We start from the raw sequence: 13108 nt of genomic DNA on the forward strand, positions 1-13108 counted from the left end.
ACATAAATTTTTTGCATTCACAAATTTCACACACAATATTCTCACAATTTTTGCTACAGATGTAAACATTAAACATTTTTTTAATTCTGTTCAAAATGTCTGTCATTATCATTGAAACTCATTAAGATCCAAAATAATTTAAAAATTTATGATATATAAATTCACAATACAATTCAAGATTGAAGATAAAAATCTTGCTTTTAAAAAAAAATTATTTCATAAACGAAAAAATTGAAACAAAAAAAATCTTCAATTATTACAAAATATTGATTTTATTAATAACAACAAAAAGAAAACACAGAAATCACGCAAGAACAAGATATTATTTAAAATCTTTTTTATGAAATTTCATTATTCGACAATAAAATTACAAATTTTTTTTCAGAGACTCAACAACGGATTTTAAATAAAAATCAAAAACAAAAACGGGATAATAATCAATTTATTAAATATTAATTTTAAAATTAATTCTGTTTTAATTCATTTAATATCCGAGAAATCTTGAGTCTTGATTAATTAATAATTGTATATAAAATACTTAAAATTACAGCTCGAATATGCACAAAATATGCGTTCACAAATTTTCACCTATTTACATTATTTGATTACCCGCAAATATCTAAAAACTACCCACGGGTATTATCCAGCTACCCACTACCCACACGCGGGTAGGCGAACCCTACCCATTACCCGCCAAGAAACGGGTAATGGGTACCCCGTTTGGGTAGACCCGCGGGTCGTGGCGAGGTCTAGTCGGCATTGCTCGGCCAATTCTGGCTTTAGTTGATAGGTCCCTAGGTATCCAGGGGGAAAATACCTGAGCACCTGCGACTCCAGGCGTAGCAGCCAGACAAGATTTAATGCTTCGAGACGAAGAGTTAAGTGAAAATGACGATGTCCGAGATGACTAACTGCACGTGAGCCGGTCTGAGGATGCACCGATAAAGAGAGCCTCTACGCGCCCTGGTATGTAGCGCTCTAATTTTTAGTTGGAACTGCAATCATAGTGAGTGACGTGTGATATTTTTACTTAACGCTGATAATATTTATTCCCCCCCCCCCCCCTTAAGCGCAGTTCACCATTAGCCCAGGGAACGCGAAAGCATGAATCCGAAACCTCCTTAGCTGCTACCTGATGACGAAGTTGACTCCGAGGGGGGGCACCTCTGCTAAGCTCAAGAAGTGGGTCATCATGCCAGCAGGTGCAGAGAGTTCAAATGGATACCAGGTACGATGCTATTAATACATATGGTACTACACAGCAGCAAGCAGGTTAGAGCGGTGTTACGAATGAGGTAGATAGACCAAGGCTTCGAAGCCTTGAACTTTTGGCTTAAGGATAAATATGTCGACAACTGACTGTCCCGAAATTGAGGCTGTACGCTATCACCATTTTAGGTCACATACGAGAGAGCCTTCAATCGAACGTGGGTCAGGGCAGACGCTTTTTTCTCGGAGTAATATTGTAAGAAAAAAACCTCTGACGTCACTGCTATACTACAAGGTGGCTTTGGGCCCTCGTAAGTTACACAGCCCAGCCTATTAGTCGAATAATACGATACGGGGTGATCTACTGGGCGACTTCCTCAAGGGTCCCTCATTCCATCGTCTTATCTCAATAAGCTTGTATTAAATGGGTATTAAACAACACTCTCAAGGTCAATGGAGGAATTACCAGTGCACTGGTTTAGAAAACCCTTAAAAAAATTACGAGTATCCGTGGCCTTCGGGATCCTGCGGACCAGGAATTTGCAGCGTAAAGGAAGAATTTGAAGCAATTTGAAATATCTCAACAAAACACGTAAAAAATTAATAAAATGCAACTATTCAACGTATTCCTATACTAATTCTCTTTATTTGAAGCAGTATTTTGACCTTCAAAAATGAGCGGTGGTGGAGAGGTTCCAAACGCTTCTTTATATGCTTTGATCGCCTTTTTCTGCTTGCTCGCCTTTTCCTTTGCTTTACGATCGGAAATCGATCGATTCGCATCTTTGACGCTCAATATACCAGTATCTCGAAGCCTTGGAACCTCTCGTTTGGTTGTTTTGCGGCGACGAGAAGCCTGAGTTGCTGTAATTCGTTCGATCGTGGTGTTGAGATTCGCGAGTTCTTCCGCTTGAAGTTTTGAATAATGCAGTACGCGTTGAAAGCCTCTACGAAGTTTTGGAGTGAGGTCCACGGAATCCATGATTTTAGAGAGCTTTTTCTCGCTTTTTATAACATCTTGAGCGCTTTTTGGAGGCGTATTTTCAACGCTTGAAGAAGAGAGGTTTGGGGGAGACGTAGTCTCTCCGTATACGCGAAGATCAGGCGCTGAGATCTCTGGAAACGGTGATAAAGTCTTTTCAATTGCTTCAATTTGAGCAGATCCATCAGGAGAGAAGATACCGCGTTCTTTAAAGGCTTCGCGAATGATTCGCGGATGAAAAGCCTTTTTGTGTGCTTCAGTGATATCATGTAAAAAGTTCGATTTATCTCCCGGTTTTCCACTCCACTGTGCAATGCGATTATTCAACGTTTTAAAATGCGTTTTGTAAGCGAGAAAGGGCTTTCCATCAAGCGGTTGGCAAAGATGAGTCGTATGAGGTTTAAATCAATAGGGAAGAATCTCGTAGGTCTCGCAAAGTTGTATAAATTCAACGGTCTTGTGAGTTGTATGACCGTCAAAGATAAGCACACGTTTTTCTCCTTTTTTCAAGCGATTTTCAGTCGAGGTTTCTTGATGAAATTTGTGAAGCCAATCGATTGCTAACTGATCGTTGACATAGCCTTTTTCTGAGACTGCAGTATAGAAAGTCGGCAGTTTTTCATCATACCAATTCTCCATAAATTTCTTGCCTTTGAAGATAAAGAGCGGCGGCATACTCCAACCATCCGCTGCAACACATTCAAGCGCTGTAATGGTCTCGGAATGTTCGGATTCAGGAAGATCAGGTCATTCTTTATGTCTGCTGATGACTTTTTGACGCTTTCCAACTCCTGGTTGAAAGCCGCATTCGTCGAAATTGTATACGAATCGTGGCGGAAGAGATTTGACGATATTCGCGAGTTGATTATACCAAAACTGCAAAACTCCAACATCTTCAGCTTCAATCCTTTTCATCTCCTTTGTTTTTTGCGTCATTATAACCAATTTGAGGTCCGGAGGGAGTCTTTTCACGAGGCGATACACCCACGATCGATTGACGCTTCGCTCGGAATTGACGCGTTTGACTGTGAGATTTGCCCATTCTTCAATCATCGAGATAGTGACGGGAAGGTGAAGATCTTGCATTTTTGTAATCCAATGAACTAAAGCAGTCTCTTGATACTGATCGAGAGCCTTATTTGAAGGGATTCGAGCACTGCGAGAGCCTCGTTGGTCGTAAATGCAGCCATGCAGAGTGCAGTAAGGAACGCCAAATTGCCGCGCGATCTTCGCAATAGAGAGGTTTTTATTGTGCTGAGCGAATTCAACGGCCTCATTTACGCGTTCATCACGAATTTTAGAGGATTTAGGCATATTTGGTGGTTGGTATGGCTTCAAAAAGGTGTTTTATTGAAATTCTTCCTTTACGCTGCAAATTCCTTTACGCTGCCGACCACCCACCGGCTTTCGCCGGTGGGTGGTCGGGTCCGCCACTAATAATATTAATCCTAAGATCAGTAAAGCGAAGACGTTAGTTGACGGTATTACCACTAACACTAGATATCTTCGTATGGTGGGGCCTCAGTGGGCCTCGTAAGTTACCGACGCCCAGCAATGGTCTATCCATAAGAGTAACGTAATCCACAAGCGAGCCGCGGATACAACCGAACCGCGGATACTTCGCCATGGCCACCACTATTTGAAGCTATTCAACTACCAACTCCATTAAGTTTGATTAACTAAATATATGGAAAAGTAGCTATTTATTAGAGCAATTTCGTATAATATGTTTTATTATTCCACAGTCACTGCAGCGGGCAGGAGCTCGTCGACGAAACATTGGAGTAGATTCTTTAGATTATTTATTAAATTGCGTATTTAGCTGCTGAACGCGATTTTGGCCTTTTTATACAGATAAAAGAGTATTATCTCTTAATGGAACACATTTTTTGTTTTCTTTTTGTATTTTCGCTCATTTTCAGCTCGTAAAGTCTTGATTTTTTGCTGTAAAAGAAGATTGATTTGCATCGCCATTTGAACAGTCTTTTCAAGATATTGAATATGAACAACTGGATTACTAAAAAGCCTTCATTTAGCATTAAGGCTGTTCTATAGACTGCGTAACTTTCGATCTAGTTAACGAGTATTCTGTGGAGTCTGAAAAGCAAAAAAAATTGATTCTTCAATCAGTGATGGTGTTGGTGTACGTGATTGAAAGATAAGTTTAAAAAAAACTCGCTCTTGATCAAATGGCTTAAGTTCTGCCTTTGCGAAACCACTGCAAATATTGATAGAAGTAAAAGCTTGAGCTCGAGCGTCCGGATATAGCGATAGAAAATCTTCTTTATCGATATGATTATTATTTGCAACTATACGTCCTTCAAGAAGCTTCCTGTACGTCTTTTTAAGTGAACCGAAAACACTCACATCAAGCGGTTGAAAAAAATGTGAAGCATGGGTAGACATACAAAAACATATTATTGCATGTTTTATACAAAAATCATCAAATTCAGCAGTCAAATGACTACTATGGCCATTTAGAATAAGCAAGCGCTTTGCACCAGTCATATAGCGTCTAAAAAAAGATTCAAAGACATTTTTTAATCAAAGAAGATCTATTTTATCGATAGTCCAGCCATTTTGACTGATTGTAATCCACCAATCTTTAGCAAGTTCAAATTCTTAAAACCATGCGATCTATTGATTGCCTGCTTTGAGTATAATGATTGATAATATATGTATGCTTTTTGAACTGACGGTTTCAATGATTATGATTCATTCACGATTATTCTGAATAATCCTGCGTGATCGCTCATTACGCTTTACTGCAATAATAACTTTAGCAGCTGAGCAGAGTCTCATTGCAAAGCCAGTTTCATCAAAATTCCAGATATCGTCTTTGTGTATGCCGTGTTCTTGGATAGTCTCGTGAACAGTTTAAAACCATGATATTATAACCTTCGAATCTTTTTGTTTTGCACGTTGATATGTAATCCTGTGAGCCATTCCACGCAGAAATTCGGCCCGAATTTCTGCGTGGAATGGCTCAGGTATTGCTTGATAATCGCCTACAAGGCATGTCTGCAGCCTTCGGAATTAACTGGCCTTATAAATTCGTTAAGCGTCATCCTGAGCTCCGTACGCGATATACTAGACGTATTATCTATCAGCGCGCAAAGCAGGAAGATCCAAAGATTATAAAACCGTGGTTTGAGACTGTACAAGCAACTATTCAAGAATACGGCATACATGAAGACGATATCTGGAACTTCGACGAGACTGGCTTTGCAATGAGACTCTGCTCTACTTCAAAAGTGATTATTGCAGTTGAGCGAAGCGAGCGGCCGCACAGAGTTATTCAGAGCAATCGTGAATGGGTCACAATTATCGAGACAATCGGGTCAAAAGGCGTACATTTACCGCCAGTCATTATATTGAAAGCAAGCGTCCAACAGGCTGCCTGGTTCCAAGAACCTAAGCTTCCTCGCGACTGGTGGATTTCTACTAGTCAGAATGGCTGGACGACTGATGAAATAGGCCTTCTCTGGTTGAAAAATGTCTTTGAACCGCTTTCTAAGCGTTATATGACTGGTGCTAAGCGGTTACTTATTCTTGACGGTCATAGCAACCATCTAACTGCTGAATTCGATAATTTCTGCAAGCAGCATGCAATAATCTGTCTCTGCATGCCTGCCCATGCTTCGCATCTTCTTCAACCGCTTGATGTGGGTGTCTTTAGTCCGCTTAAGAGGCGTACGGAAAGCTTCTTGAACATCGTATGAAAGTCGGCAACAATCATATTGATAAAGAAGACTTTCTATCGCTATATCCAGATGCACACAAGGAAGTCTTTACTTCATCTAATATCTGCAGCGGTTTTAGAGGAACAGGACTTAAGCCGCTTAATCCAGAGCATGTTCTCTCTACGCTTACCTTTCAACTACGTACGCCTACACCACCACTAGTTGAAGGCTCAATTTCCTCTGCTTTTCAGACTCCGCAGAATACTCGCCAGCTAGATCGAAAGGTTCGAAGCCTGCAGAACAGCCTTAATAGAAAGCGGCAGCTTTCTAGCAGTCCTATTGCGCATATTCAACATCTTGAGAAAGCGGCGCAAATGGCAATGCAAACCCAGCTACTTTTAGAGCAAGAAATTAGAGCTATACGTGCTGAAAATGAACGACAACGCCAGAAAAAGGCAAGAAAACGTGCTGAAATAGGAAATGACCGCCTTCTTAATATACAAGAAGGTGAAAATCGCGTTCAGCAGCTTAACACGCAGCTTAATTAGCAGCCTGCGGAATCTACTCCGGCGCCTCGTCGACGAGCTCCGCAACGCTGTAGTGGGTGTGGAACAATTGGACATACAATTCGGAATTGCCCTAGTAAATAGCTATTATTTCATGTATTTTAATTAATCAATTCTAATAGCGTTGGTGGTTTTAAAGGTCGATTTAGATGGGGGTGCGGAAGAAAACGGACCGCTCGGGGGTTTAGACCGCTCGGTGGTTGAAAACGTTACGTAAGATTCACAAGTGGAGATCTACGTGAAATTAAACTTTTATCTGTTAATTCCATCTGGTGTTTGTAATTTCAGCCCCGATAGCGGCCCATTCCCCACTTTCCTAGTTATTGTTTACCGTGTATTTTTCCTCATCCAAAGTAGAACAAGATGAAGGGAATACCCACAATGGCCGGTAAACTATTATCCTCTAATAGTCCTCAGACTGTCAATAGATCCCTTGTTGTAGGTGACATCGATACCGGAAACGTCATTCCGCATGAACTTTATGAACGTACAATTTACAAATTCGCATTCCCAAGGCCACCGCAAATTTGACAATACCACAAGTCTAGATCGAGTCTCAAGCCAGCTGGTCTGAGAATTTCGCAAAGTTCTTCCTGGTTTCTATATAAGGTGCGTAAGCAGCCAGACATTTTAGGTATCGCCTCGTTCCTCGCCATAGATACTTACCACGAATGCCTGGATTTGTTTCAATAAAATGGCACTTCCTTCAGGTGAGAAAAATAGTGAAAATGAGGCTGTCGCTCCCACCCACCTGCAAGCGGGGAGCTCAGAAGTCTCTGACACCTGGCGTGACAAGACTCTCGCGAATAACTCTAGCCAGACAGAGTTCTCTCTCAATTTCTCCCCCTGCTATGTTAAGGAATGGGATACGACCGCCGCTTTTAGGGAACTATATCAGAATTGGTACGTTGCACTTTGCCTTGAAGCAGCGTAAATGGCTCATTCGGAGCAGGAAGGACGCAATCCTCGAATCATTCCATCTGAACCTCAGATCATTTCGGCCAGTCTACGGAGAGAATGAACAACAGATATGTATCACTGTGCCAAAAGAGAAGCCGAAGTCTCAAGCCTTTGGTTTCATCAGATACGACAAGAACACTGGGAAAGTTATACTGGCAAACGCTTGCGCTCAACTTGAACCAGAGGCCCTCCAATTCGGCCAGACCACGAAGCGCGGAAAAAGCGAGCTTGCCGGATGTCACGGCGAGGGCCTCAAGTTGGCGACTATGGTGATGTCACGAGAAGACTACCAAGTCAGTGTGGAGACAAACAACACACACTGGAACTTCTGCTTGGGAGATCCATCTAGATTTTGCTGCACGATCAGTTCGTCTCGGAAGCCCATTCCAAAAAGAAAACCAAATCCAGGTCGAGACATGGCTCGCTTCGTGTCCCGTATCTGGAGGGACGTTACTGTTTCAATCGGACCTGGACACAAGTCAGGTAGCCAAGGAGTCTCTCTTGAACAGTTTAGAAAGTGGCTGAATGTCTCCCTTGAAATCAGAGGTTATTCCTACCCTCAGTCCATTATGGAAACTGCACATGGTGATCTGATCATTGAGCCCAGGTATCGTGGCAAACTTTTCTTGAAAGGACTTCTTCTTCCTTCAAGCATGTCGGAGTCATGACCGTTCAAGCTGGGCTACAATTTTGTCCAGGGGAATGTCAATCGTGATAGGCAGCGATTAGTTGATCAACATCAGCAAGCTGATCTTCTGCGGAAAATCTGGGAATCGGCCATTCAACAGAATGAGAGTTTAATCCTGCCTATTTACGTGAATTTACTGGGGTCTTTCCCTCGCGCGCCGGATATTGAACTTGCAGAAGAGCTCCTAGAGAGTTCCACAAAACTTCTAATATGGAAACACCTCTTGAAAATAGCGGATGGACGGATGTTCTACTTCTGCCAAAGAGACGTTAGTAGGGTAAGTTATAAAACCAACGAGGCACACAGGAGGTTTGCTGATTGGGTCTAGAGTGTCGAGGCAATCATAAACATTTTGGGAAAAGAACCAGTGGGTTTACCGGATTCTCTTTGGAGCCTACTGCGTGGAACTGTGCCAATCAGGACCGCAGACGAACAGCGCATTCATCTGTTCCAGAACGCCATGGCTTGCGAAAATCCAAAAACAGTGTTTGGCTTCCTGCTCGTATCCATCGAACATCAATATTGTCCAGAGCGATAGCAAAATCGAAATACTGGTGGACCATGCCCGCCAAACCGTCACATTGGACCAGTACTGTTTTGATGTCGATAAGATGCACCGATATCCATGCCGGCTCAACCCAGTGCTGACGAACGGGTCATTTGTGTGTGACCACGTCATTGAGGAACTCTTTACGATGGTACAGGATGAGATGTCAAAGGTCGCGCCAACTGTAATGAATTACGAGCGTCGCCGACTTGAAATGCGGGCTGTGAAAGCCAGACTCCAAGCGATGCCGCGTAATATAGCTCTTCTTGCTGGTTCCACGCCCGGAACTCTCCGAGTGACATGGGAGGATGGAGAAACCGAATCGTTCGCGAAACGATATGGCCATCACGTAATGTATCATGTGGTTCTTCACGAAGAAAGATGTTTAGCTGTAAGGAGGCATCTGCTGCATAGGGACAAAGGTCAGTATGGTCAGAATATGTCCATTAGAACGGGAAATTGTTGACATATTTTGAAGTGGCAAATAATCTAGTTGAGCGTGCGAGCTGTGGCTGTTTGCAGAAATTCACAAGGCAAAATCGAAAATGGGCCGAATTTTCGTCTCTTGATAGTTGGAAGAAATTCTTCCCAATGATTGCAGTGAACCAACGTGCAGCGTTTTACGGGGCCCCAATCATACCGAGGAGTTACTCCGAACTACGAAGTCCTCTCCCCACCAGCAGGTGATAACTGGGCCCCAACCGGCAGAAACAGCCCTTGCAGGTAATCAGTTCCATATGATGGAGGTGCAACGTCAATGTAACAGCAACCAACCCCGTTGAACTATTACGGATTTGATACCTTCACGTATCTACGACGCAAAACTTCAAGTCAGCCCTGTCCATGAAAATATTTAGTCTAGTGAGAGCAGGTCTATTACTCTTTTCCGTTAGACTGGGGAGTATAAAAATTGATGTGTTACTATAGCTTTGCACCTGTTCCCGCATCTCGGGAGTCATAATCTTTCCTACTTCTTGGCGGTTCATTTGTTGTGCTGTTGCGAAAACAGACTCAGCACACTGAAAGTAAAACAAACTAAATGTTCTAAAGCTATATTGGATTGAGCAGTCTTTAGCTTTCTGCAACAAGAGGCTCCGAACCTCGTTGTCCGAGTACTAGACTTTAGCACCACGTTGAGATAACTGCTCGTCGCTGAAGGTGCGCTGCCACTAGTTGCCCTAATAGTGCAATCAGCTTGACACGCCCGTGGTGAGGGATCAGGTCTAGCAGTGCGAGCGAGCAAGCACGCTAAGATCTCCAATTACTCATCAGAGAAGTGACTACACGTATACGTTGCGGGAGATCAATCCCAGCAGACGGAGAGACCGCTCCTTAGAACATAGAACTTGGTGGAATCTAGTTTCCAAAACGGGGCCGTGTGAATGGACCATTCACGGCCTAACAGCACTCTGAAACCGCCTGATCCAATTTAAAACCACGCTCGAGACTCTCGATATAGAAAATCTAAAGACGGAACAGGGCCAGGCTGAGACCATTGAATTCTGCCTTCCCGTTAATAAATTTATCAAATTCAAATCTCTGAGCATCTCGCCCGCCGTGCTGCGTGGCAACTGCAAGAGGCACAACAAACCTTTTCAGCTTACTTGATCAAAGATTTTTCGCGGCACAAAGTCTGCGGCACCTATTCCTAGCGTTTGACCCTTTCCATGCTGCGCAAACTTATTCGTCGTCGACTCTGGGCCTGTGCCTGTTTCGGCCGTAGGTCTGCGATCGTTAATTTTCTGAAGAGAGGATTCAGATAGTTCTCCAAGGCATTGGACTGTTCGCAATTTGGCCGAGATATTCTTCGCGAATGTCGTGTGACTGCCCGTAGAGCCGATAAATTGGAAGACATCTTCGTCAATATGGATGTCCTCGAACACATTGTCGCGGCGCTGAGTGGTGGAATGTTGGGACACAGTAGGTGCCCGGATATGCCGGTTGTGCTCCGGCTCATACATCATTGCGTTTGGAATGTTAAGTATTCTGGATATTCGCAGTACTTTTAACGGTGGAGTGAGGGGTGGGTTGCCACTGCCGATAGCTTGAGGTACCTTGAGGACAGATGCGAGGGGTCATGTGGCCGCGGGAGTTGACTAATCCGGCGCTTCATCGCCTCGCTCAAGCCCGAAAGGATCAATTATTAATTATTCAACATAATATGATGAAATGTAGACCTCGCCATGACCCTGATATTGGGTCCCTCCTACCGACTCGCGACCCGGACCTGGACGGTTCCGGGTCCAAGCTTTACAACCCGGATCAACCCTCAGGGTCATAAAATTTTGTCAAGATCATCCTAACTACAATCCTGACTACTCTGAATTGCATAATTCTTTTATATCTTTCCTGATTAAAATAGATAAATTCGCTAACATATCATTATATATTATTGTTTTTTATATCTGTTTTATATGTCTAACTACAATTCTATTGATTTTGATCTATCTTTTATATAATCTTTTGAAATAAATCTTTTAAATAAATCTATTAACATAATAATATTAAGCATAGTCTTTTTTGGATCTAAGATAAATGTTATAATATGTTATATGAAAAATTAATACAATTAATATGTAAAGATACGAAAATATATTTTAAATATATAATATAGTTATTGTCACGGTGCGAATCCTAAGAGTTTTGGCCCAGGGGCGATAGCGGTATTGGCCTAGACCTCTTCAACTCCCACGGGACCGGTCCCATGGGACTAGTCCCACGGGACTATATGGGAGTGCATTGGGACCAAAGGTTAGTCCCACCAGTGGGACTAAGACCCCTATGGGACTCCCATGGGACTAATGGGAATTCCCATGGGACTGATTTATAAGCAAAATCGTCTTGCTCGAGACTTGCATAATTTATGTAGTTTTTGGCTGTATTTTTCTGTATTTGGGTTACAGTTACATTGTCTACAAGAAATATTTCATAATTAAGAAAAATAGCAGAGTCAATATATTCATTAAAAGTATTTACAAGCCCAATATCTAGGTATAATAAGCAAAGACGTCATCTTCTCGTCTTGGACGCTTTGCTCTACCAGATACCCGTATCTGAATATTACTTTCAGGTAGAGGTCGATTATCATCATCAAATTTTGCTTCATGTGTATCCTCCTCGCTTTTATCAACGATAGACTGTCGTCTTTTCCTAAGTGCGCGTTGACTCGACGGTTGTATATGTATCTCAATAAATGGTTCACGCCAATTCAAGAATGATTCATCTTCTTCATCATCACTGATTGAATTAAGTGTATATTGAAGAAGATCAGTTTTCTTTCGCTCATCTGTCTCTTGTCTCTCTTCAGATGTGAGAGCTGGATCTTCTAGAGTATCCTCTTCACTGCTAATATCGAATGTTGAGATACAGCGAAACATCATAATATCTTGAATTGTGATAGCATTCAGTGATCTTCGGCGATAATGACAGATATCTTGAATTGAATTAAATAGACGTTCAACGCCCGCACCTGTTGCAGAAATAGAGAAAATATCTCGTGTGACTTTTGCAAGTGTTGGAAACTCGCGTTCATGTTCTTTCCAGAAGATTAGGGGTGCAATTTTTTTTGGATCTAAATATAGATATTAGCAATAATAAAAATAAGAAGATATCTTATCACTTACTAGTTTCAAGATATTCCGTTAATTCATCATTAAAATGTGTCTTCTCTTGATTAGAAGTTTCAGCTGTATTCTCATCAAAAAGATCTTCAAGATCATCTGTGTTTGATTGTTGCAGAAGCTGTGTCGGATATTGTGCTTTAGAATAATGTTGTTGATAAGGTTTTATAAATGTTTGAAGGTATTCTTTATATTTTTGATGCGATTCAGGATCATTATTATACTCTCTGTCTGAGAAGAACTTCAATTTATGTTGGGGCGCAAGGATTGTATCAATTGCATAAAGATTATTATGAATTTCCTCGGTTTTACTATAATAAAGCCTCAGCTTCTCCTGACCTGCGTTAAGAGCATGAAGCATTGTTTATTTCCAAGGTACTTTTTTTTTTTTTAGTCACCGTATTGACCCCTCGAGGTGATCAAAAAGCTGGTTATAGATTCGGAAGATATTGTGAACAGTAACCTTCTTTGTTTGTGAGAGATCAGTTGTAAACTTGTAGAAAGGCTGTGTAATACAAAGAAGATATTCAATCTGTCGCCACTTCTTTGTATTGAGCTTGAATTGAGACTGTATATGTAGCTCGCAATATTGATTAAAAGTTGATAAAAGGTGTTTTGCGCGACGAAGCATAAAAAATGTAGAGTTTCATCGAGTTCTAACATCTTGAAGAGGAATAAGCTTTGGCTTATCTATTTGAAGACTTAAGAAAGCCTTTCTTTGTTGTGGACTAGCATTAACAAATGTTGCGAATCCACGGATCTAGGCAATTTATTAGTAGACTATTAAGGAATATATTGAGAGGAACTTATCTTTGCAAGAGTATAAATAATTCCCTGTTCGCGTTGATTAGTG

The 13108-nt window shown here is 41.7% G+C and overlaps 1 protein-coding gene across 1 annotated transcript; it reads right to left on the reverse strand.

Annotated features, from left to right (window-relative positions):
• Positions 1-10230: 10230 nt before the first annotated feature.
• Positions 10231-10599, reverse strand: LDX57_004115 (uncharacterized protein; the record flags this gene model as incomplete). Its single annotated transcript, XM_046085772.1, has 1 exon — positions 10231-10599. One exon carries the CDS (start codon positions 10597-10599, stop codon positions 10231-10233), a length of 369 nt encoding a protein of 122 aa, XP_045941735.1.
• Positions 10600-13108: the final 2509 nt, after the last annotated feature.

Source organism: Aspergillus melleus, assembly GCF_016097325.1.
Source record: "Aspergillus melleus strain CBS 546.65 chromosome Unknown contig2, whole genome shotgun sequence".
Classification (NCBI taxonomy): Eukaryota; Fungi; Ascomycota; class Eurotiomycetes; order Eurotiales; family Aspergillaceae; genus Aspergillus; species Aspergillus melleus.